The 27,318-nt window shown below is 40.0% G+C and overlaps 2 protein-coding genes across 7 annotated transcripts in view; one reads left to right on the top strand and one right to left on the bottom strand.

Annotated features, from left to right (window-relative positions):
* KCTD15 (potassium channel tetramerization domain containing 15) overlaps window positions 1–4,614 on the top strand; it is a 46,732-nt gene extending 42,118 nt beyond the window's left edge. For all 5 annotated transcript variants that reach the window (XM_069027162.1, XM_069027161.1, XM_069027164.1 and 2 more), the window contains one exon: window positions 824–4,614. In XM_069027162.1, the coding sequence (XP_068883263.1) occupies window positions 824–979 (156 nt within the window). In that variant the 3' untranslated portion in view covers window positions 980–4,614. The remainder of the gene's footprint in view (window positions 1–823) is intronic.
* The window catches only part of LOC138117124 (transcription initiation factor TFIID subunit 4-like), a 161,173-nt gene that overhangs the window by 9,828 nt on the left and 124,027 nt on the right, over window positions 1–27,318 (bottom strand). For both annotated transcript variants that reach the window (XM_069027157.1, XM_069027158.1), the window contains exon 15: window positions 1,670–6,098. In XM_069027157.1, the coding sequence (XP_068883258.1) occupies window positions 5,931–6,098 (168 nt within the window). In that variant the 3' untranslated portion in view covers window positions 1,670–5,930. The remainder of the gene's footprint in view (window positions 1–1,669; window positions 6,099–27,318) is intronic.

Here is a 27,318-nt window from a genome sequence, read left to right as displayed (position 1 = left end):
GGATCTGGCATCTGCTCTCACCTGACTCTGGGAAAAGCCTGGTGTGTCCTGCTCTGCTGGGAAGCCAAATACCAACACACGCTCATGCATGTGGAAACATGTCCCCGATCCCATTGCCAGGATCAGTATATCCTGGGGAAATGTGCTGTGTGACAGTCGCAGAAATTAAAGTTGCCTCTGGGTTCCTTAAATTCATGCATCTAAATTGCACCAACTTTTCTTAAGGAGTAGAAAGAGAAAATACATATTTGGGCAGTACAGATTAACCTCTTTCTTGGGCCAGAACATTTCCCTGTTGTCCACATCCTGGCTCTGCATCCTGTCCCTGCCATGCTTTGCTCCCTTCCAGCGAGGGCAAACAGCTGTGATTGCCACGAAGATCTGGTGGATGTGTCATTGGAACTCCTAATACATTTTCATCTGCCAAGGAAGAGCTTCTCAGCCCCCCTCTCTCTAAGACTGTTCATATTACTAATGAATAATTGGCACTTTTTATTACAGCTTAAACCTGATGTTGCTTTCGATAAGCAGTAAGAGAGAGCATCAATATCACCGCAGTCCAGTATTTTACTATATAATGTACTAAGCTGCTCTGCAGAGTGCTTATTTCTTTGATTAATTTTTGTTTTCTGAGGTTTGCTGAGAGCGAGACTTTAATCACAGTATAGTCATTTAACAATAACTTATAGAATTATAGCTGAATAATATTCATTCAACGAGGACTCGAAAGACTAAATCCATCATTTAGATCTGGTGCTTCCGAATGCTTTTATCACTAAAATTTGCTAAATATTAATCGGATTTTTTTCCCTCCACATTGCAGGTGCTCGAAAGATTATTTCAGAAGGGATTTAACGTGGCAGCTTCCTGTGGTGGTGGGGTAGATTCCTCCCAGTTCAGCGAATACGTGCTGTGTCGCGAAGACAGACGACCACAGCCCACCCCAACAATCAGAATAAAACAGGAGCCCCTGGACTAGACCCTCCCTGTGCCCCCTTTGTAACCGTAGAAGTGTTTAATAGTCCCTTATGTGAAACACTAAGGATTTGCAAAACAGTATTAGCAAACAGACTTTGACTTTATGTTGCCAATTAGTGGTATTCTGAAACTACCTGTCACATAGCCAGCCATGGAATGCATTTGAAAAACCAGTTGTCCGTTGTCCACAGTGACGTTCCTGAGCACGCCCAGCGTGGCGGGTCTGGGATGTACTCTGGGCTGGCCAGCAGTGGTGTGGAACAGGCAAAGCTTCGGAAACCCTGGCCCTGGACTGGACTTCTGCAGCAAGAGCCATGGAAGCAGTGGAACAGACCAGCAGGAGCAGTGGTCCCAACAGCTGCCCAGGGACACCCCAGAGCTGCGCTGTGGGGACGGGGGCGTCTGCGGGAGGAAGAACCCTAAAAACTGCACTGAGATTCTTCCCTGACTGCTGCCCCTCCTCCATATCAGACGTGCTTTACACCCCCAACATCACAGTCACCTGGTGATTGTACTCACCCACATGAGCAAATGGCTTATTTTTATACTACATTTCCAACTGAGGTCTCTCTCTGTGAACAGGATCCAGAACCAGAAAAGGACCGATTCATAGTCACTGGTGCTCAGTACTAAACCCCCACCCCCCAAACCAAACAAAATAAGTGACAAGAAATTAGACAGGCCCACTTACGGCAATATTTGCAACAGTAGGGATCTGGAAGCACAAAATAAAATGCTAAATAAATCCACCATCACACGAGGGTCGCATACTTGACATGGAGCTGTAGCTCTTTTAAAGCCAGTCTTGTTTTGACACAGCAACTGTTAAGTTTTGCATCATCAAAGAAGCATGGTTCTGCCAAGCAAGCCACCCCTTGTTAATCATTTACTAACCATGTTAGAAGCCCACATTCAGCAGGAAAGTTTTAAGAATTTTTGGACAAGCCCACTCTTTATGGGTCAGGAATTCTTGCAAAGAGTTGCTAAAATCCTGTATCGCCATTGCCGGATGAAAGCAGGCAGCCTTTGCTTAAATTGTTTTTTTATTCTAAATTATTATTTAGATTTTAACTGTGTAGCTGCCCTCTATCTGTGCAACTTTCTCTGTAACAAAGTCAGGGGTCTGTCTGCAGGAGGGTCCTGCTTCTGCCAGGACTTGGCACTGACTCACAGGGCTTCCTAACTCAGGAGACAGCACCGTGTTTGCAGGTGCAAGGTTATAAATAGCATTCTGCTAAATCCTGTTTATTGCTGTTTAGCATGATTGGGTCCTCAATCACTAATTCATGTGTTAATCACAATTTAGTTTCTCCCACATTAATTTATAGAATACAGTTGTAGATGCTGAATTTTAATTAAACTCTTTTTAGATGCATAAATATGGCCATATGGAACAAGGTACAGACAGAGTATTAAGTGGTCAATAGTTCTTTAATGTAAATTGATTGCAATCAGGCAAAATTTAAGTCATGTTTAAGACTAGTATTTTCAAAAGCAATGAGCTGTACTGACTATCCAAGGTAAAATCTAGGCAGGGGTCTAATTTTTGGAAAAGGGCTGGATACCTGTCCATGGAAAATCAGACCTCTGCAGGTTTTCTCACCTTGGTCACCACACTCGGAAATCTCTAATGGCAATCCTGGCCACTTGGCCTGCTACCTTAGCAGAACAGTTGAGCAAATCTGTCTACTTTAAGAGTTGTAAAGTTATTTTATTTTGTGGTTTTATACTTGTACGACATTCTAAAGTCGCTAGGCATTGCCATATTTGAATATATGGCACAGCATTCACCTTTGTATGTAAGATATCTGTAGAATTGTATATTATACATTTAATATTGTAAAGAACTTAACGTATAATTGTCATGTATTTGTGTATGCACATTTCTTATACAGTACTTCATGCCATAAACATTTCTGTAAAGTAAATGAACAAAAACAAGCACGTAGGGTGGAACATTCACTGTATCTCCCATGTTGTTTGAAAGAGGTGAGAATTTTTGATTGTGTCTTCTCCAGCCTTTTTCTCCATTCAGCTTGATGTAGCCATGTCTTACAAAAAGATAAAAGTGTTTTATTTATTACTTTCATACCTTTAAGTCCAAAGTATCCTTCACTAGTCTGTTCAGGTCCTTGTTTTTATCCTGTATCCACTCCTGCCCTGCCCTTTGGCACGGGGTGAGCCGAGTGCTTCCGGCAGCACATCCTGTCCAGTTCTTACCTCTCAGCCAGGGAATAAAGGTGATATTCCATCCCAGGGGCCTGCTCCTGCCCCTGGTGCTCTCCCCAGGCAGCTCTGGGGAGCTCAGAGTGGGATGGTGCTTTTACACATCTGTGGAACGTTGGAAGTATTTGTGGTTGGTTGGTTGGTTGGTTTTTCCTCAGTTTGGTGTTTACTGTATTTTTTTACGGCTCAATAAAGCAGCTCCTGTAGTTGGGGCAGCTTTGCTGAGGTGGCATTGGAAAGGGTTCCAGGCTGCGCCAGCCGAGTTAAATGTGAACTTGAGATGGAAAGTTTAAACCATGACATCACAGCATTGACTGCAAAACAGCACAAAGGCAAGGAAGACATGTGGAAACAATCACTTTCTTAGAACAAATATGCCTTTAAAAAAAAAAAAGTTAAGCTAGGACATGTTCTTTTAGTTAGTAACTTCAGGTCATCTATTTAAAGATTATTACAGTTTCATTTATATCTTTTTTACTTATTTCCCTATATTTTTAGGCAGCAATATCAGCAAAAACTGATTTGAATATTTACTTCTGGCCTTAAACCATAGCAACATAACTTAATGAAGAACGTTGCTCAGCATCGCTAAGATGTTTTAAAGCACCACAGAACCCCAGTGAAGCTGTGGTGTGCAGCCAGCACAGGTTTGTGTGGTGAAGGCCAAGAAGCAAAGCACAGCCTGGTTTTTCACCTAAACCCATTGAACAAAAAACTGTTCTGATTCACTGTTGCTAAGCACTGGCCCCGTGCTTGACAAGCACGAGGCTTCACGAGCACTTTGTGTCCAGGCTGTCACAGCTCCAGTGGCAGACAGAAAGCGAAAGAGAACGTTCTGTTGTGCTTGTTGGACTCATCGCTCCCGAGAAAGCCACTGCTGAGTACATCCATTCTCTGTACTAATGGCATCGAGGTTTGTTGACAATTTTATTAGATGTTTCACAAAGGATAAGAATCAGCACAACAAAACATTGAAGTATTTGGTTTTAATATTTCTTTGTGGGTATTCTGTTAATATTTTAATGCAAAATGTTTCTGACCAGTGCTTAAGAACTACAAGACAATGTGAAATTCATGTTTGATAAATTAATACTGTATGTCACTCGATGTGTTACTTTAGTAAATTGTTTTATTTCTTTACAAAATAAGTACAAATAAGGGAGTATGTTTTCACACAAATTGGGGGTATTTACCAGTATGTACAGAAATCATCAAAATAACGTAACTCTAATAAACACAAGGCCTTTATAAACAATATGTACAAATTATCAATACATTTAAAACGTAACTTTACACTTCCTGGCCTTAAATACCTTATGAATAATCTTTTGGCTAAATAGCAGCAGTATAAATTTTCTTCTGCTTTTCATAAACCTTAAAAAATAATTAAAACCTTTGTTTTTAAAACTATTGGACAAATAGTTCTATTTGTGCTTTCGCTATGGTTTCCCATCAAAAAAAATATTGCCTCAAAAAAGTGGCAAGCATAACATAGTAAAAATGGAAAAGATAAATAAGCAAATGTGTCCCTTCTGTGGTGACTGGTAACACTGTTAGCTCTGAAGCACAGCTCGTGCCCACCTGCCTGTCCGTGCCCTATTCGATCCCCATTTCACAGGCTCACACTGACATCGCTCGGCTTCCGTGTGGGCCCAAATTCTGCTTCAGCAAAGCATTTAAAAGGCATTCACCCCACCTTTAGGTACTTACAGCTGCTCCTTATGCTTAAAGCCACGTGCCTGTTCAGGAGCCTCTCCGGACTGGAGGCCTTGGTCCAGTTGTCCAAGGCAAAGGTGTCCCCACTCCAGGTGGCACCAGGCTGCCAGGGCTCACCTGCTCTCCCCACTCCACGAGTGGAAGCGGCCCCCAAAAACCTCTACAGTGACTTTAAAAATCCATATAGAATACTCTAAAATCTTTACTGAACAATATTCTCTTTTAAAACCACCATTAAACCATACTCTTTGCAATAAATAAATTAGTATTTTTCTAGAAAATAAAACCCAGCTTTGAATCCTGTTACTAACCAGCTGCTACAAATGCGCAAAAGGTTGATGAGATTTAGAAAACAACTGGAAGCAAGTCAAGGTAACTCAGCTGAGACCCAGCACACAGATTTCATACACTTAAGATTTGGTTCAGCAAATGGCTCAGGAAATGAGCTGTGCAGTAAAAACAAAAATCCTAAATATATAAAATTTGTGGGAGTGTGCAGTGGCTAGTCTCTTGGCTGTGCAAAAAATTGCCATTATAACTAAGCTAAAATAGCAACAGGTATCACCATGGTTAGTAAGACAGTGCTAGTAAACTGAAAACAAAACAAGTCCAGCATGAGTGAACACACAGGTGAACACCATGGCTGGGACCCACCCCTGTGAACCTGTCCCAGTCCTGGCCAGGAGATGGTTTAGGTGAGCCATTGCATTTATGTAACTTCAACATCAGCTACTTCAGCCTTACCTAAAATGGCCAAGTGGAGCAAGACTTCGATGTTGATTTTATTTGTGGAGTTAACATTTTAAAACCTTTTGCACATTTTTTTTGGTGGTTTATATATATATATTTTTTTTTTTTTTTACATAAAGGGAATTTATTGCATGTGTCGGACAATTTTACAAAACAAAATTACTGGAACATTGACTTCTGAAAAAAATAGAAGGCACATTAAAATGACAGCTTTCAATGCAAGTTGAGCTTCTGTGGAGCAATCAGTACAACTGTTGGCTTTATTTAAGCAGAGCTCGGTAGAGCAGGAGAGAATGGCTCATTTCTCGCTCCTGCTCCATGTAGAAGATGAAGTCCCTGAGGTTCACGCGCGTTATTTTCTGCCGGGGGTACTGCCGGGGGGAGGCCGTGCCCAGCCCGGCCTGGCTGCCTCCACACACCCCCACACCCTGCAAGAGAGCACACAGAGCATGAGTCCTCAGCAGCAAAGGGCCTCCTCCTCTCCCAGGGCTACAACTGCTGCATTCTTTTTAAACAGCTTCAATGCATCATTATGAGCCTCATTCTGTAAACATTACATGAGGGGGTTTTTTACTATTATTATTTTTTCTGTTCTGAGTCTCTCACCAGGTTAACCTGAGTGCAAACACATGAGACTAAATCTTGGTCACTTACAACTCGGGACAAATCCATCCTGCTACAGTCATGTTCACTGTAGACAAATTTGACCAGTTTAAAGTCAGGAGCCTTTTAAGAACAAAACTATTTTCAGCAGGTAAGGCCATTAAGATTATCAAATGTGTGCACAATCCTGCTGCTCATCCAAGGACTGGGAACAGGTGAGTGGCATATTGGGATGTCCCCAGAGGGACCCCAGTTCTCTCCTCTGGGTCTGCTGAAGAGAAGGGCTCAGTGTGGGGAGATACTTAATGCAAGCAAACAATCAAAAAATGGAAAAATCACGAAGACTCAGACATTGTGTGATAATAAACACAAACATTAGTGTACCTGTTTCTACAGCTATGTTAAACAATTATATATTTTTTAATTGCTTCATTGGTAGTGAATTACTGAATACCTCGTCCTGGCTTTGTATATAGAGAGAAAATTCTTAAACTGGGCCTGGGAACACAGTGATCTGAGTATTTAGAAAAGGAAAGGACATAATTACAGCCCCTGCAGACTCATGGAGTTTAAACTCAAACCTGATGCACACACATGTTCAGTTGTTTTTTCATCCATAGGAGTCCACTGTTTTTATTAATTCCAATTGGTTTGTAGCAAAATAAAGTGTTCTAACTTAGAAAAATAGGTTTTAATCACTGAAAAGATTTAAGCTATTTTTCAAACCTCTAAGACATCTGGTAAAATTTTCAATACTTTTAATATCCCACATTTAACTGCTGCTCAAACCTACCTTTCTTTCCCCAGGAAATACTTATTCTAGGATCTTGACTCCAGACATTAAAAATACAGTTAAGGGTAATTTTACTACTGAAAAGTTGCAGGGGAAACATACATGGTCTGTTGAGAGTAAGGCATGGCACTGTTTTCCTCTGTCCACCACAGTCAGTCTGACTCCTTGCAGAACTGCACTATTCATGTTATTTCTCCCATACCTGCTTATTCAATTACAGCAGTGGGGCAAATCCTGTTCTGTAACCACAAACACAAAAGGCTTAATGGAGTGCAATGAATGTGACTCAGCTTGCAGGGAATGGAGGGAGAAGCCCACGACCTTTGAGCACCCGGAGCATTTGAGCCGAAGGATTCTGCTCTCCAGTACGGAGCAGTTTTTGTTAATTAATTGATTGAGCACCAAACCTCAGTGCTCATAGGAAATGCAGCTGCAAGGGCTGCTCATCCATGCTGCAGCCAAACACATGCCCAGTGCATAATCCATGTATTCAGCACTGCTTCGAGTTCAGCCTTTAACCCAAACCCCACTTTGCATTCCTGAAAGAAACGGAATCATTTAAACTCTCCCTCTTTGTCTTCCACGGTTGTACAAAACCATACCTTGACCTGCCTCTCACTGGACTCTGACCATGCACCCACTCTGACAGGGCTGTGCCCACTGGTTCTAAGTCCTTAAGAAACCACTGTGTGTGTATTTATTTTAAATCAAGCTGACTCAAAAAATACTTCTCCTTCTTCTCTGTTCCCCCCATGGTGCATCTCTCCCCTGCCCACAGCACTCATTTCAGATTCATCCTGACCACAGGACCTGTGACAAATACACTTGTAATGAATGTAGCTACCTTAAACTCATTGGAAACTGCTGTCCTTAGCACTCTGGACTGGGGGCATCCCACACACACTTACCCAACAGTCACAGAAAAGCTGCATAACTTTTAAATTTTTTTCTTTATATAAAACTATTTCTTGAGTCAGGTGAGTTACATTTACAGCAAGGAACTTGGACAGAGTAGCTGGAATTAAGATGTGCCAAGTCATATTCATTGCATTTATCACTTGAGATACTGAACTTCTACATAGGAAGAGCATATCCTTAACCAGCACCAGAACATGGCATCAAGCTGTGCACATTTGTAACCACAGTTGTGAGCCCATCAGTTACCTGATCATGTTCTGGAGTTGTTTCACAAGGTGAAAAAAAACCATAAAAATTATTTTAGAAATAGAGAAGCACATCTGTAAGCTGATAGAACAGTAATTTATATGTATCAATATGATCACTAATTTAAATTAAAAACCAGTTTGTTTGGTACTGCACTGTATGCAAAATTACTCTGCAGATACTATATATAAAAAAGTGGACTCCTAAATGCCATAATTATTTAATTGAATACATGAATTCAAGTGTAGTTTAAAATAATGGCCAAGAATAGTGGAAGTGAAGTAATTCAAATTTTTCTCAAGAAAAATCACATTTTTTGTCAGCATGACAGATTTTTCATCAACCCAAACAAGCCCCTGTGTTGTCTGTATCTATGGCAACTAATCAGAGTTACACAGATAAAAGCTCTAACAAAAAAAATTAATGGTTGTAAATTGTTTACCTCCTTTATTTCCTGGCCTGCCACACCCAAGTTATTCCCAAATCTCACACACACTCAAATACACATCAATGCTAGATTTTGTATCAGTGAACTTCTAGTTATAATTTCAGGAAAACTTGAGACATTCCAGACCAGAAAAAAACCATGTAATTTATGTATGAACTCTGTGCCTCTTAATTTTGAGACAGCTTCCAAACATGAGTTCCAGTGACTTCCTTTCTCCTTCCCTCCCAGCCTCTCCTTTCCCCACTGCCCCTCTTCCCGTGCTCCTTCAATCCTTTCTTGTAACACACCTGGGGACTGGTGACTGCCTCGGACCTGGCAGCTGCAAATCCCACAGCACAGCCCAGCACACAGCAGAGAGCAAAGAGATTCTCCTGTGCTCTCCTTGCAGGCCTCCAGGGGTGGGGAGCACCTGAGCCTCCCCCCAGCTCCTGCTCCCAGCCAGGGCTGAAGAGAAAATCAATTCATGGAAAATCACAGGCAGGAATTTGTAACCCTGCCATGGTGCTGTGCTCTCTGTTAACCTGTAATCCCAGACCCACTGAGACAGCCACAGTCTGTCTGCCGGAACAGCTTTACTGCACTTCAGCCCTGTGAGCTGATGGGGATAGAGCTCACAGCATTCCAAATAACAGTGTTGGACTGACAAGCTTAATTCAGCTGTTGGAAGCTACCTAGCTTGAAATTACGGCTTCAGAAGAATCAGAGTAATTACTCGTTCAGTATGCATACTTTGAAGCAATTCTGAATTTATGTCAGATGTGACACAACATTTGGGCCACCTTTCTCAGCCTGTTTGCTATTTTCATGATTTTCCTCTATGAGAAAACCCCTGCTGTATTGCACAGGGAAATAGAAACAGTTCAGAATAAAATCTTGACCGAAGCCTTGGTAGATCACTAGCTAAATATACAACAGTCTGCCACAGAAACACGCTCTCCCAGGGACAGGGAGACTACAACAAGCCCTGTGCACAGAGAGGCCAACAAAACCTCATTTGTGTCACAGTTCTCAGCACTACTGAGAACAGCAAATGCAGCTCCTCTACAGAGTGTGCATCACCTCTTACCTCTCCAGGAACAGTGTGTGCCCTTCACCAACCACCAAGCCCCCCTTGCCTCCCAGACCTTCACCCATCTTGAAACTGTGTCGGAGCTACTCCATAGTCAGCTCTTGTCCCATCCTCAGGTGACACAGGTGGGTCCCCATGTGGCCCCCAGGGCTGCAGGAGCTCCTCAGCCCCCAGGGATGTGTGGCCCCAAGCCAGGCACACCCCAGAGCTCAGAGTGCAGCCTGTTCCTCTGGAGAGCCCAGCCAGCCTCTCTTTGCTGTACCCAAGCCAACAGTACCCACAGAAGCTGTAGGGACTGAAAATCTCAAGCTCCTTCCTATCTCTGTTCTCCTTCTGCTGAGCCCCACCACTCAACTGGATCCCTAAGGATTCGTAAAGGTTTAAAGGCTGCTGGGAAAGGGGACTGAGGCAGACAGACACACCTCTTTCAAAATGATCGTGGGCAAACTCGCCCACCACTCACAAAGTAGAAGCGTCTTTGTGCATGAAATTACAATAGTTACAGCAGCAGGTGGATGGAAATCAAAGTGGGTAAGTCCCAAAAATGTGCTGTTCCCTGCTCGAGATAGAAGTGCTTTCACAGAAGAAAGCAAATGTAATACAGAATCTACACTTATTTTTATAACAATTTCTACTGTTGAACAATTTTTTTTTTTTTCTTCACAAACCTGCATCTCTTCAACTTTGAATCACAGAACCATGGAAATAAAATACAATATTCTTGTCAGGGAACAGAAAGATAAGGGCAAGTAGCAGATTGCATTTAATATTTTATCCATCCTTCCTTCACCAAAAAACAATTCAGTGCTGACATCTCTGCTTTGAACAGAGTCTTGATCTGCGGCTATTGCTTCTCTGTGAGCCAGAGACAAGGCAATAATGATAAAAGATCCGCTGGGTTTCTTCCCAGGCTACATGGCACATCCTTGTGGCAGACTTCACTTCAAGCCAAAGTCTGAAAGTGGGAATCATACAGCAACAATTCAAAGCCAAGCTATCTATGGAGTAAAATATACCAGGAATTTTGTCTCTGCAAGCTCGTGCACTGCAGAGGAGTGGGAAGATAAGGTATCTATTAGCCTGCTTTTATGAACAAGAGGTCTTGAATCACAAGAAACATTCTGGAGATATTCTGCAGCAATTATGTTTTTACTTGCATAAAATGCTATTAGATTTTGGCTGAGAGGCACATGAAAAACAGGTATAATACTATGTATGATTAGCTGTCCCACATAAATTAGGGTTTAATTCAACACCTACTGAGGCTAACAGTAACAATTTCACTGAAACATCCTAAAATTAAGATGCCTCTAAAGTACAGAAATGTAATAACTGTTCATCAGCACCTCAAAGATTAACAATGCTATATGAAATATAATTATATCTACAAAAATACCGTGCATCTTCATATGTGCAACATGGTGGCTCTACAAGTGTCTTTAGAAAGATTCATCACCAAAAGCTATCATTTAGGCCTTCAGATGAGCAGCATTTACAGGGAGGAGTAGATCCCATGCTTTCTTCGGAAGCTGGTTATTTTCATTTGCCAACATTTTCACCCTGTACTATTTTAGTGCAACTGTTCCTACAGACTGTTTTGGCACCCGTTCACTTGCTACACCCTTCTGGATGCAAATGCATCTCCTTTCCCCTGGGCACATAAACACACACCTCGCCCTGCAGACAAACATCAGAAAAACTGATTTGCACAAGTACTTACAAGTACTTCAAATACCAACACAATTGCAACATTTCAAAGACAGCGTGCAGTAATTTTTAAATTAAGAAATAATAAGGAGAAGGTAAATCACACTAAGTCATGGATACAGTGAAAATTTTTTCTTCAGATGTGATCACCTCAGTTTATAATTACCTGATGTTATTTGAACCCAAAGAAATGGGCTGCCATTGCAAGCAGAAGACTTTATATGTACCTGCTCCTCGCCTTTATTACATTACGCCAAGTCACATATGCAAGTACTATTATAATAAAAAACCTGCTTGGTAAAGCAGCATCAAACCAAAATCCTCCAGTTGAGGGAACTGGGCATCAATTCCAATCTCACCACTTACTGCTCCCTCTAAGACAGCATTTCCCCCCCAGCTGAATGAGAGCAGGGGCAAAAAGCAGGCTATGAGGCATTTCAGTGAGAACTATCTGGGAAGGAGTCTGCCCCAATGACAACAGATAATAAGATGAAGTGTAAGGGCTTTGGGCTATGACATTCACCTGCTCAAGAGAAATGGGTGCTTCAGTACCCAGTCCTCAATAGGCCACTCTTGGTAGGAACCAGACTGCAACTCATCCTCCCTTCTTAATCAATGTATCCACACCGTGTCTGAATAGGTGCACATCACTGCACTGATGTGAGGCAGAAAAACTCAGGTTTTGGAGATAAGCTCTGCATTCTGCAGAGACCTTTGACCTGTCCAGGATCTTTCAGCACCCCCACTGCCTGTTTGGTATCTGATGAGAACACAGTGCCTTGTATCCTCCAGCTCCTTGCAGCACACTCACAACATGCTGGTGGTGCAAGCTCTGGGTCTCCTCATTTCCTTTGTTCATGAACCTGCTCTTCAGAGCAGCCATGGGTCCTGCCAACATCTTTATCCACAAACATCTCATACCCAACACAATCCACTGCCTTACTTGGACTTAAAAGCAACGACAATTTTACCTGATTAAGAATTCTTAAGTTTAGGCTGCGTTCTTGCCGTGGTAATTATAAGTGGAATATTCTATTTATCCTGTTTCCATCATACACATATATTTTCATTTTGCTTGGAATGTTCCCCTTGCATGCTTTCCAAATGTTTAATCAAGTGCTGCTCCCTTTCAAATACTAATCCTGCCAAATTTTTTTATTGCTATTTTTCAAGCACTGTGGTGCTTTACCCTTCTCATCTTTCAATACTAACATAGGGATTTTTTTTCTTGTTTTCTGTTGTTTTGTTGAGGTTTTTTTAAGCATTTGCTTGCGTTACTCCAGCCCAGTCACTCTGTACATCCCTGCATTCTCTCTCACAGAGAATCAAGAAACATCAAACCAACTTTGGGAGAAGCCCTACAGCCCAGCTTGCAGGATTCACATTTTCCTTGAGACATATTTGATTCCCATCTGAATTTTTTCTAATATACTTGATACTAATTTGAAACTATCTCAGTTTTACGCAGTGGGTGGCCCTTTCCTTTCTAACCTGTATGACTGTGACTTTCATAAAACCTGAAACATAAAATAATTAAAATATTCTTGACATTCATCGATCTCTAGACACATACAACTGTAAAATTTAATTATTTAAATGTCTAATTAAAAGATACATAATTGCTATACAGTAAAGGCTGCTTTTTGGCCTGCCTCTTACTGAAAACACTCTGAGCAGAACAACTGTAGGGGACCAGACTCATTCACAGCAGGTCTTGATGAGGAGAAGTCAGCACTTCCATGTGCATCACAACACTCCATGCACTCATCGAGGTGAGACACAGGTACCACACAGCTGCTTCATGTCCTGCCAGCCCTCCCATGGGAGGAGGAAGAGCAGGAGACAGAGAGAAAAGTATCCCAATCTTAAACACAAAATCGCTTTCTCAGCTCTTGAGAGCATGAATTGCCCTCATTCATCTCAGCTGACTTTCGGTTCTTAAGCCTAATTATGATGTATAACACCCAGACTTTATAATAATTGTGTTTCCAGCTGTTGGCCATCTTGCTCACCCCCAGCAACTGTGCAAGTGCCAATCAAGTGACTTTATGTGCCAGTTGCCAAACAAAGGACAAAAATACCCACAGATCTACCAGCTCCTTAGGACTTTATTCCTGTGTAAAATCTGCTGGTGGATTAGTCACTCTCTCTTGAACAGTGATCTAAACCTTTCCCTGTAATTACCACGGGCTCCTCTGTGGATTGAGGGTAGTGCAGGGCCCTCACCTGTACCCAGCCCATTAAACAAACCAAAATAAAGCAGGCAATGCAGTTATCTCTGGATTGAGTGGCAATAAAATTAAACCCTAAATGCTAATACCTTCAGCTTGCAGGATAAACACATTGCTGGAACACAGTCCAGTGTGCAGGAAACAAGACATTAACATTTGTAAATAAAAGGTGGAAGACAGCTAACACTCTATTACTGCAAATATCATGGAATATAATTAAGGCTGGTGCATTTCAGACATTAGGGAGAAATGACAGAGTTCAGCGGGGAGAAGTTACCAGATCATTCAGCTATTCAGTTCTTGATTTCTTCACATTTCTTCCAGCTAAGTCTCACTCTTGGCTCTTTTTAAGTTAGTGGCTTGCTTGTTCAGAAAACATTTAAAAAACTTAGATTGGCACAAATAACTCTCAGAAAAAAAGGCTCCAAAAAGGAAACAAGTTCCTACAGACATCAGTGACCTTAAACGAGCCCCCACTCCCTGCACTGCTTCCCCTTCCACACTATCAAGACATTCCTCTTCACATCCTGGTCACCAAGTGCTGCTTCCATCCAAGTCCTTCTCCATGTTCCTGTCTCTCTCTCCCACACCAGGACCACTTCTCCAGGACTCAAAGCAGATACACTTGGTGACCTGCATGTCTCCACCACCTCTGACTGCTCTGCATTAGAGCATTAGACCACTATCTAATCTGCCCCTAAACTTCCAAAACCAACCCTCTGCCTCATACTGTCCTCTAACCTCTAAATGTCAATCCAGGTTTTTCCTTTCCCTTCATTATTAGACAAAATAAGACAGCCAAGCCTTGAGTAACAAGCAGATAATTTTAATTTATAAACACATTACTGACAATTTAAACTTTGCTCTACGCTTTAGGAACCCTGCAATCCCCTCTTCATGAATTCCCAAATCCTTATCTTCCTCCAGCCCGTTTCACCACAAAGCAAACAACCAATCTTTTAAAGACACTTATATTCAACACAGCCAACAACAAACAATAAACCTTAAATTTCAAACTAAGCTATTTGAAAAAAACCCAAACATACTTGTCTTTTGTAAAGTTAAACCTTTCACACACTCAAAATTGTCCCAGATCCACCTCACTGTATTAACAGTGGGATTAAATGCATCACAAAAACTTTCCAGAAGATTCTTTAAACTGTATCTTGCTGTACCAAAATGATTGGGCAATCCATATAAATTTCTATAAAGAATAAATATCTTTAGCCTACAGATGGTCATGGAGGAGACACAGTGATGTAGAAAACATTTTTTTCATATGTTAAAGCTCTACTCTTAGTTATCTCTAACTTTTCATTTTTGCTATTCTGATAGGTTTGAACACCACTCAGACTACCTCAAGAAAATAAGACTTAACAAGTAAATATTACAACTATCACCACCTTTCCTTTATTAAAACCACCCCCAGTATTTATAGTTATGATTTAAAATAAATTAAAAACCAGATAGTCAAAATCAAGTGCTCCACTACAAACAACTCTAATTAAAACAGACCCTAAAATATATTATAGAAGTAAGTCTAAGCCAGACACAAAATCACCTTATCAATCATCTGATACATACTGAAGAGCTCTTACAGATGGGTCCTGACAATTGACAACAATCAATGTATAAACTGACAAGTCTGTCAGATCTAATTACTCCCAAAACAAAATAAACATGAATATTCTATCAAAAAGAAGGTTGTAACTACAAAAGAAAAACCTTTACCAAAGTAGTAGCTCAAACCAGAGGCTCATGATGGGATATTTTTGACTAAGTTAAACAAAAGGCAGGAGTGCAATGTACTCCCCTCTCTGGAAGGAGCTGGCACAACCCAGTGCAGCAACGTGAGAACCCAGCAGATGCTGCGAGAGGGCACCCGAGCAGACAAACGCTGAGCACAGGAGCACACACTGAGGGGATTACTGCAGTAATTAGAGAGAGCCAAGGGAAACAACAGCGTGGAATTCCGAGTGTGTTCCATAGCATGGAATGGTGCTGCTGGCCTATTTTTACCATTGGCAGTAGGAGGGGAGGCACAGCAGCTCCAGTAGGAGCAAGTGCATTATGATACAACACAACATGAGCATTATAAAATGCGAGATGAATCTCAAGCCCAGAGGCTCTTTAGCACCACTCCAAATCACAACTCTCTGCCTTCATTTTTCTTCTTTGCTACTATTTCACTTCTTCTCTCAGTACTTCTGACTTGATTAACCCTTTTTTCTCTTTCCTGTCTTCTACCTTCCTATCTTCATGATATCACATCAGATTCCTTAAAAAGCATCTGAGTATTATTGGCAGAGATTATAGATTAGCAGTCAGGTTTTCTGACTTACTCTAACCCAGTGAAGCTCCAGTTGTTTCCAGTGAGAAATTTATCACTTCACTGGCATCTCAATAAGACAGCATGCTCTTTTGACAATCTGGCCCCTGATTAAAAGTTACAAAAATCATAAATCAAATTGTAACCTGTTTTTAATGGCCTGAATTCAAGTGCTGTGAATTTGTTTTTTTCTTCAAATACTTTCCCCAGAAATTCAAGTCTAATGAGCCTGAAACAGACTTCCTGAAATGCAAGCTTCATTTTAGTTTTCTGGGAATTAGAAAAGATGCAGTTATATGTTGTGCCTAATTTTTGGTATCCCTTTCTGGAATGGTGAGTTCTGGAGTTCTGGTTTAACAAATTACATCTTTCTCACTAACCGGCCTGGAATTATGAAATCAATTTTTTGAGCTCTTTTTTGGTCTTTCCACAAATCTGTGCTAGGATCCCTGATCTTTCCACACTGTACACATAATGTGCTACCTGAACACGTGCAGCAGCAACATATGGTACAGTAGGTTATAACTATTTTACCATCTGTTCTATCTGAACTCTAACCTCAATAATCCCATATCAGCTTTTCCCGTTAACTGCCACAGTTCTTAGATCTTGGCTTCTACTTACTCTTTTAAAATTAAATTGCAGCAAAATGCATGGCCAGATCATAGGCTGCTCTTCAGAAGCCTCCACTGCTCCCCAGGTGACTTAATTTGGCCAGGGTCTTAAACAAATTATGCCTTCAGAGCTACAGGCCGCCTTTTTGTTTCAGTGAATAAGATAAATCAGTAACTGGAATATTCTTTATTCTGAAAGATATTGCTCAAGATCCTGCCATATCCATTACATACTCATTTATAAAGTACTTTGTTTCTATTTGCTCTTTTTAGAAAAGGGCATCCCCTTCAGTGGAACTACAGCAGATTCCATATTTTTCCAGGAGCAAACTTCCAGGCTGTCCCTGGCTAATCACCTCCCACTACGGGCCTAATTCAGCTTTTCCACAAACAGCACCATCACTATAACCCCTTATTGTATTGCTACTCTGTGTACCCATAAAACCCAAACAGTAGCATCATATTGAACAATAAAATGCTAATTTTATTGCAATAAATCTAAGTTCTATCCAAAGTTCAGAAAACCGGACAGATTCTGTAAATGGAGAGAGGACATTTGGAACGTTTATTACTATTGGGGTTTGTTGGTTTTGTTTTGGTGTTTTATTGTTTTATTTTGTTTTACTTTTAAGACTTGCATCTCATGTCATCAAGTTCTATGTCATATAGATGCTGGAATTTGAAAGTAAGCTGTAGTTCCAGCTAGAACAGCTCATCCGGTGGACTGTCTTCAAATTTAAAGTCTGCTTCATTTACAGAAACTCCAAAAATAGCTACGTAGTAATAAAAATCCATGAAAGACTGTGGTTTTGGTACAATTTAGACATACCCATGCAAAACTATTACATATACACAGACATATGGAAAACATATTTTTAATAAATACTAATCACAGCCACAAGAATATGCCCCTCTATTTTTTACTATAGCACTTGACAATACCAGTTCTTATGGATGATGAAATTGAAGAAAAAATCAAATATGGTTATCACCAATTACTATTTTACAATATCTGTATTCAACTCAAAATAGTAAATCATAACAGCTCAGTAAACTTCTCTGACTCATTATCAACTGAACCAGACTGTAATGCCTACACAACGAAAACTACATTTGTAAAAGAATACCTTTGTAAAATTAACTTTTAAAATCAGTATAATGCCTTCTCGTTAAAATTATTTGTATCTTCTCCAATTTGAAATACCACATATTGTGTACAAACATTCCTTCCTTTTGGGTTCCCGTTAAGTACCTGAACAAAAGGGGAATTCGATTTTTTGAATGTGCGAAGAAATCAGTTCGTGAGATATAATTTTGCTTTTTCACACATGAGCAGTTTAAATATGTTATTCAGTGTTATCTTGAGGCACAAACATAAGGCACGGAGGTTAGAGAAGTCAAGACTACATACTAGTCTGTTACCTCAAATGTCTTCCAAAACACGCAGCTGAAGAATATAATGGAAACTATGGTTTAATTAAGGAATATTGAATTTAATTGTAATCTGGGTCCTATTACACAAATAGTATACAGTGCCTATATAAATATACAGAGTCACTAAATATATAATTCCACACATGTTTTCCAGCTACACAAATGGATCTATATTCTGTAGTTCTACTTGGGGGAAGAGAGTAGTACTTTGTTTCTTTTGGACTTTATGTGAAAATAGCCTCTTCCTCCCCCTGTACAAGGCAAGGGAAATAAGAGCTGTAATGGTTAACAACTGGACTTCACTTTTCCCCTCCAAATACAGGAGGACATCAGGTCTGCCCTCCCCCACCAATTCTTCTTTGCATTCAAAATATTTCCACCTCTGCATAAAAATGACTTTTTTATTATGCAGTTTCACAGATTTTCCTAGGTGGCACCCCAGGAGCATAATCCTGACTCACAGAACAAAACCATCTAATTACCCCAGCTGCATAATTCATTGGCCCATAAACAGGAGTTGGCCAACTCATGATCTTATCTGACAGACTCTGGGGGAGCACCTGTGGGAATCTCTGCCACGGGAGAGGCACCGGGCAGGGCCAAGACCTCCTTGGGCATCTGGGGTGGCCAAGGGGAAGGAGGACAAAGGAGAGGAGCCATCCTGCAGCCAGGACCTTGGGCTCTCCAGGCAGTCAGCCCTGCCTTTGTCTGCTCAGTCTGGCTGCAGGTGAATCAGTGAAGGAGAGGTTTCTTGGAGCTGTGATCCTCCACAGCCACACTGCAATGAGCCAACACTAAACACAACTGCAAGGAAAACACTTGAACTGGCAATACTCTAAGTATACACTACAGGTTTACGTCAATCTCATTCAGAGACAAGACTGTAATTTGAGAATCAGACATTGCTCAGATGACAGAAACAAAACACAGTTACGGAGTATTCCTTACTTTGCATCTATTTTTTCTATCACGCTGATGAAAAGCTTTCTCAGTATTCTGGCAAACTTCCCCACAGAAACTTTTTAGACACTGTCTTTAGAAAATTGCAGCAGATCCTTTTATTACTGCTTGTTTGTTTTAATTTACCAGAGTTGCTCTCAAGTTCCATCTAACCTTTGAAAAACAGCATCTTGTTTGTTTTCATGATCAGGTATCTGCAATTCACTAAATTACAAATGAAGACGAGTCCTGGACCAATCTTGGTGCCAGCTGGCAGACCACCTAATGGTCTCAGGTGAATTTCAAATGTAAAGAATTGATACTTAAAAGAACTACGAATTGGGTTCTAGTGTGTAACGTTTTACCTTATAAGAAAGACTAAGCCTGAAAACATTTCAATTCTCAACAATGTTTTCATCCTGCATTATAACAAACATGAGTGGCAGAGAGACTTGTCAGCCCAGTGGTTAAGGCACTATTCATCTTTCATCTCCCAGATCTGGGCTGCAACCACTCGGCAATAGACTCACTTTCTCACTAGAAATGTCATCTCGGAGCTGAGAAACCTTCTTGACAAATATGTTTTTGAAACAGATGTATTTTTGCTAAACATTTTATCTTTGACAAAAATGTATTTTGACAGAGGAAGTTTCATAGCAAATTTTTTTTCACCACCTCTAATAACAACTTAGACTTTTAGGGCCTAAATGGGGAAAGCTGCTCAGACTCTGCCATGCTGATTGAGGCAAGGCCTCACTGGCTGGAGCAATGACCATTGCTGTAACCACCTCGATGGAAATCTCTGCCAATTATGCATTGCTCTGTCCCGATTTACCACTGTTTACCCTAAAACAGGCATGCAACTGTGGCATTCAGAGCAAGGCTATGTATGGGACATGAGCTTGTCTCATCCTCCTCAGCTGCTCTTCACAGCTTTGTCTGCACGACTGCTTCTTTTACTTAAGTAGTAATTAACAACATAAATGTTTAGAATAAACAGTAAGGACAGGGCATTTGAAAAAAGAGTTAACAGATGTCCTTAACATTGCTGCTGGCCTAATAACGTTTCTGCAGTAATTTATTTGATGTGGAGTTTATTTAGCTGCTGCAAACATGCAGGGTTATAATAATCATAAGCAGGTTGCATTAAGCACAATATGACTTGGGTGTGTAACACAGTGTTAAAAAATAATCCCAGAAACTGTATGCCTTAAAGATATTAGATGTGCAGTATCTTCTACAACCTGATTGTGAAAAGCTAGCCAGAAAGCACCTTTCAGAATAAAAAAAATATTAACAGAAATATAAAACCCAAGACTTCTTTTACAGATAATTTTGCCTCTACTTTGGGATAGCAAGCATTAAATTCAAACATCAAATCCTGGCATACTTCAGTAAGCTATCAGCACAGCAGTGCTGCCTTTTTTCCTTTGAAAAATGAAAGAATTAAATTCAAAACAAACAACTTCAATTTAACACCAAACTACAGGATAACCAATCTTAAAAATGTCAAATTGTAATGGATCTTAATACCCATATAAAACACAAAAATAGTGGCATTGTTCCTTGGTAATGCATAGCAACCTTACAGAATTTCAGTGAAGGAGAAAGAAGGGAAAAACACCTTATTACTTCTAACTCCTGCGAGCCATTTTGGTCTCCAAAGGTTTTAGACCGCCTCGGGCCATGTGTCTGCAGTGTTTCGGGAAATGACTTGCCTTCGCACGAACACTGCTATGTTCTGCAGCACTGCTGCCCCCCAGCATCCCCGCTCCATTTCTAGTTAACTCTTCCTTACCTGTATCAGCCTTCCCCCCTCCCCGATTTTTTTTTTTTTTTTTTTTTTCAGCAAGATTCCAGAGAGGTTCTGCTTAGGAAAAAACAAAAAACAAAAAACAAAACAAAACAAAAAAAAAACCAAACCAAAAAATTCCCCCCCCCCCGCCCAAACGCAAACCAAAAACCCCGCTGCTTTTTCTGACAAGTTTTCTCAGAAAGAAACACGACCAGAATTTATCTCTATAAACCTTTGAGAGAAAAAGGAAATTAATTTGAAAGTAAAATATTTGGAAACAACCAGTTTAGCTAACAATCATCAAGGAGCTTTGAAGTTTGATGCTGCTCTAATGTTTGTGTTTTGCCTCAGTTAACAAACAACAGTTAGAAAACAAAAAAAACATCAACACCCCCCAAGAATACAATGGCACTACTAAAATCCTTCACTTATCACTGTATTTAGATTTTTAATTACACTCCCAGCACCACATTACAGGCTGCGATTAAGTCCCTGGATAAGGCCTCAGAACTATTCACCCATTTGTCTTAGCAGCAGTGTATTAAAAGTAAGAGGAAATAACCCATCTAGCATAGAGGGGAAGAGAAAGATTTAATCCTCCATATAATGTACTAAACTCATTTAGCAGAGACGTTTTGTGTTTCCCTCTATTTTCTGTAAGGATATATGGCTGCACACTGCCAGCTATTCTAGTTGATAGCTTTTTAAAAAATCTCCAGAAAATTCTTTGCCAAGGTCACTGCTGATTGACTCAAAATATGACAGTGTATGAGGTTACTAAAATATTCTGTTCATCTCAGAGGTTGAGTAAGCAGCTCTAAGAGGAAAATCAATATAATACTTCACAGTGAGGAAGAAAATGGAAAATAGTTTAGCAGTTAAGTGGTTAATGCAATTCCTAAGTGTTCAGCAATCATTGCAATTTAGTGCCATTTCGATTATTACACAATAAACAGACCATGTTGTCTGGAAGCAAATTTTTATGAGTATAGCTGAAGGGGTTGCAACTTATTTAGCTGCTGAAACTCTAAGGGAAAGAACATTTCTGAATGCTAACACTACAGATCAGAAATATACAGGTACACTGGAAAGGTTATTTTTAGGTCACTACTATGGTAACTAACCACACTGACCTTTAAAATTAGTATGCAGTTCAAGAAAAATGAAGTTCAGTAAAATGTTCTTTAAACAGCATAATTTTAATAAACAATATTGCACATCCTTACAGCAGAATTCTGTCACTTTTTACAGCTATTAATTTTACTTTTATATCATAATATAATGTACAAAAATATCACGATGCAGAACCGACTAGGAAAAAAATGTAAACAGCCAGAAAACTGATTAAACTATCATTAATTTATGTTTAAAGAACTAAAAAAAAAAAAACCAAAACAAAACAAACCAGCTACATTTATTTCTGTAGAATAAGATAAAACTGCTAGCTGGAGAAGGGCAGTTTTTCGTATCATGTAAAGTCATGGAAATATTCAGAATAGTCATAGTTAAAATCATCTTACTTTGTCTTATTTTGAAATACAGAATTTTAAGTGGATTTTAAAAGCAAATCCGGTTCTACAATTTGTAAATTCAAAGAAACAGGCAAGAATTATGTTTGGGGCAGATGAGATAAATAGCATGAGATTAAGAGTGTATGGTTGATAGCAGCAGGGACTCAATAAAGGAAACAGTATTTTGAACAAAAAGTGCTCTTGGAATCCAACGTACTTAGACAAAACATCAATTAGAATCATGGCTTTAATAAATAATACATTATGTGCCAGTTCATTAAGTGAGAAATGGAAATCAAACTTTGGTTGGTCATGCAGGTGTGCTGGCTGTCCAACAAACCACCACCACCACACAGAACACACCAACAAGCAGTTAATGCTGGCAATTGGAAAAAGCCAATTTACCCCATCAACCCATAATCATCAAACACAGAATACAACTCTTCTAATTTTATTTTCTCAGCTATGTTTTAGACAGCTTATAATGTTATGTCAAAGGGCTGATAATAAATCAGATACATAATAAAAAATTATTTTATAAGCATACACATAAGTCTGTATGTGCACATATGCAGGGAGAGATATACACAAACATTTTAGTCTAAGCCACATTGTAGACCTTTTTCAAAATCTGTCTCTTCCAGAAGAATATATAAAAATTGATTTTAAAGAGGGAAAATTATATCTGGATTTTTCAAGCCCCAATATGTGAGTAACATTGCTCTTGAAGTGACTTTTAAATGCCTGGATAGTGATTGCTATGAAAAAGGGAAAAAAAATCTCAACTAGTGGGATACTGGGTCACCTATACAGTGTTCCTGTGTTTCCTGAATTTCGTATCATACCTACATCTCCGTTATTCTCAGGCAGGAGAGATGGATGCTGGTCAGCTGGTAACTATATTCACCTTTAAGGACCATCTGGAAATGAGCCCTCTTACAATATTCACTGTACAAAGACACAGCAAGGGACAGGCACAGTAACCAATCTAACACCCCAAAGCACGGATGATAAGCTGTAGAGTACCCTCCTTTTCCTCCCAGGGACCTCAGCACAGCAGCCATGGGAGTGAGCTGGTCCTCAGGGCAAGGGGATGAGACCTGTGCTGAGGACAATGAACACAGCCAGGAGCCCTGCTCTGACACCGAGGGGAACACTGGCCAGGTTGGAAATTCAACAGAGACAGCACAGAACCAGAGAGCCAATGTGTCCGTGCCTGAAACTGGGCACCCAGGGCAGCACGCTGATTTCTCTCCACTGGTGCTAAAGGAGCTACACTGGCAGCCACACCTTTTCTTTTCCCCCCATCTCTTTAACACAATAGTTCTTCTGTTAACAAAAAACAACTTAGGTGTATTGAAAAAAAGTGACATGGCAACAGGGTCTTGTTTCCAAAATGTAAAGCAAAATCTTACACTTCGCTTTTCTGAAAATTTAAGACCTACTGATTAGGCTCCCCTGCCTTTCCATGGGGTAATTTTGCTGATAGTAAACTATCAAAATTATCATTGTTTGAAAGCCAACCAAGACTCTGAGCATTCTTCTTGACATCTTTGCAGCCAAGACTGTTTCCAGCTGCTGGCCAAAGAGCTTATTGAAGGAATGGAAGGCTGTAATGTGCCAGCCAGATGAGAGTCCCGAGCAGGAAGGGAACAAGCCAACACAACAGGTAGAATGCCTGCATGGAAAAAATCTCCCCACGGTATTCTCTGATCAGCAAAGACATTTGTTGTGCTGTAATGAATGTCACAATCTCCACGTTTATATTAAAACAGATGTGGGTTCTGAAAGGTTATTTGTCATTTTGCTTGACTGGTGTTTACACAAACAAATCCAAATTTAGTTAAAACAAACAAACAAACAAACACGCTCATGTAAGTACTTATTCAGAAGTAAGATTCCACCAAGATTAAATTTTCCAGCCTGACATAAGAGAAACATGAAGCAGAAATAATTAGTGTCTGACACTAGGAAAAATGATGCTGATTAACTACACAGATTTAGTTTTAAAATACACATTTCACTGCAGTAGTATGGCCACATACAAATATGTAGCTTTAAAAAGAAACTGCTAACTCAAAGCAGCACATGGAGGGTTTTTTTGAGTGTATAAATAGATATTCTTTTCATCTTTTTAGTGTGCAAATTTATTTAAAACACAATAAAATGACAGGCAGGTCTAAAGACTAAATATAAAAATATAAGAATGTGAAATGAACAAACTTTTTCACTCTGCAGTTTTTATTTTATTATTAGATGCTATTCCTAACTTGTTAAAATTGATCAAATAGAAAGCTGTGAATAGAGAAAAAATTAAGCCAACTAGAAAAGTGTGACTTGGATTTAATATTTTATAATTGCCAAGGGACATACTGAGATCAATGAATTTTTGCCCGAGATGAACGTCAGAAAGAGATGTACTTCAGTCTTTTAGGGAACATTGGTCTATTTAATTCTTGTGTCTGATGCATGTGAAATATGCCTGTCTTGGCCTTCTTCGTGCCTCAAGGCCATGCTGGAGGCAGACATTACCACTTTTAATAGGCCGCCATCTGAGGAATGGCAAGGGATCCAATAACCCATCGACTCTAATGGATTTGCCTGTTTATTCACTTACACCTTTTTTGCAGCTAATTTTAGTTTTGCATGCTGAGTTGTTTCACTTTAAATTAAATGAATAGAAACAAAGGGGGAAAGACTGTGCAGCTAATAAACCATGATTATTTTCCAAGTTCTTCACAACAGGATCCTCCATATACTAAGGTATATCACTTGAGAACAGATTCACTGCTGCGTTTTTCCACTTGTTGTCAGAATTAACAAAGCTTCTTTTAAATTTAGTGAGACAAAAAGTAGGTTATTATAAAGTCTTACTTATAATGCACTAATGATTTGCAGCAGTATAAAGCAACCAGCTTCAAATCATTTTGAGAGTCATGAGCATCTTCAAAGAATAATACAGGTGATGTTAATGATTGTGCAGTATTATCACAAAGAAAAACAGTATACAGTTTAATCTAACCCTTCATGTGTACTTTGAAGATCACAGGTAACACTTAATGTGTTACTTATGAACTTATAGTCCCTCTAGATACAGAGGAACTTCGAGTAATAAAAATTTCCACTACATTTGATCCTTAGGAAAAATATACATTACAGGCTAAAACTTATTAGGGGATATAATCTCTATATTTGGACTGCATTAATATTTTGTTCCTTTACAGAAAAGCTCTTCCTCCCTTTCCCTAGGAGATGCCTCTTGCATCTCATTCTCCACAACTCGTGGGTCCTCTGCAAAAGCATGACGTGATCTTTAAGGTCCCTTCCAACCCAAACCATTCTACAATTATTATACATTTATTCTAGAACCTTCTGCTCACCCAACTCTTTTTCCAGACCCACAGTTCAGGTGCTTTGTTTTTCTCAGAAAGGCTGAAAGGAACTTACTCAGGGGCTGTCACTGCAAGGCTCAGCCTCAGAGCAGCTTTCAGTGAGTTACAAAGGGGCCTTTTCTCCAGGTTTGGTTGAATTCCCCCATTCCCAGGGCTCCCCAGTTTCCATCAGTTACGAGAGGGGCAGACAAGGGCCAGGTGTCACCTGCTGCTGACAGGTCATCCACTGAAGCTCTGCAGGAGCCTTTGTGTCCCTGCCTGGGGGGACACATCCCTCTGGACATACCAACAGCCCCTGACCACTGCCTGCCCTGAGGAAATCACTGTCAGCTTTCAGGCAGCAAGTCATCAAATCTAGGCAGGAATCATCTTCTTTTAAAGGCATAAAAATAATACAGCTCCTACTTCCAGAAAGAACAGCCAGGCTTGGTCCCCAAGGTAACCAAAACACAGCACCACCAGGGTCAGCCCAGGAAAAACAGCTGCTGAACTGGAGCAGTCCCCAGAGACTCCGACTTCACTGCTGCAAAAAATTACTCTTTTCTATAATAAAATTGCATAAAATACAGCAGCATGTGGTCATTTGTTCCCTCTTCATGACAAAAACCTAAACACGTGACATCTACAAAAGGTTGTAATATGGGGTAAGGTTTGTTGACCAAACTGCAGGAATATGGAATATGAAAAACTAACATTAAGAGCCAAAAACTTGGGAGCCAAAACTCTGTGCTGCTCCAGGCTACAGCTGCAGGGAGAGCAGAGATGCAGCGAGAGCATGTATACCCTTCATTTAGAAAAACACATTTAGTTTGGGAGATCCTGCCCCTGTAAAACAGTGTCTGTAGCACTAAACAGCCATAATATAACGTAAAAACTCTCTTTGGAGTGAAACATATTACAACAAAAAAGGGCCTCTGTCATTCAGAAGGGTCCACAGCACTAGCAATTACTAATGCAGAAGGAAAACAAAGCAGCTACAAGTCTTCTTTTGTCTCTAGCTGATTATGTTTTCTTTTAAGGAATCACGTTGTGAATTTGACATCTCCTTATTTTTGCCAAAAAGACTTCACCTCCTTTTATATCAGTTGATGATCTCTTACAGATTCCTTGATAACATGGTGTGACACAGAGTCAACTCGAAAGCTTTACCAGGGCTTTTGGTCTGGATTTGGGATTTTTGTCACTCGGTGGCTCACAAGACACAAAAGTATGTATTTCAAAGGATGATCCACATATTATGAAAATTGGTGTCTTCACTTTGCATTCATTTTATTGCTAGTGAATGTTTTCTCTTAGAATTGAGACTGAGGTGGAAGACTGTTTTTCTGACACAAAACTATCATCAGTGTCCCCTTAAATATATAGCAAGAATTAAAATAAGGCTCCTCAAATAATTTCAAATCAATCTACATACCTAAAGCTTAAACCTATTGGAGATAAATATTTTTGGATTGTTACAAATCCAGCTTCCCTTTTAAAATGTTGACTCAGGCCTATTATTTAAATGTCAAAAACACCCCAAACCAACAGGACATTTTACAAGCACACAGACAAGTTAGAATAATCTGCCTGCTTTAGATATGTGTAAGTGAATCTGCAAAACAGGAGAAGTTACACAG

This window comes from Aphelocoma coerulescens, chromosome 11 (assembly GCF_041296385.1).
Source record: "Aphelocoma coerulescens isolate FSJ_1873_10779 chromosome 11, UR_Acoe_1.0, whole genome shotgun sequence".
Taxonomy (NCBI): Eukaryota; Metazoa; Chordata; class Aves; order Passeriformes; family Corvidae; genus Aphelocoma; species Aphelocoma coerulescens.
The sequence above is the reverse complement of the archived record's forward strand: the minus strand, read 5'-3'. Positions and strand labels throughout refer to the sequence as shown.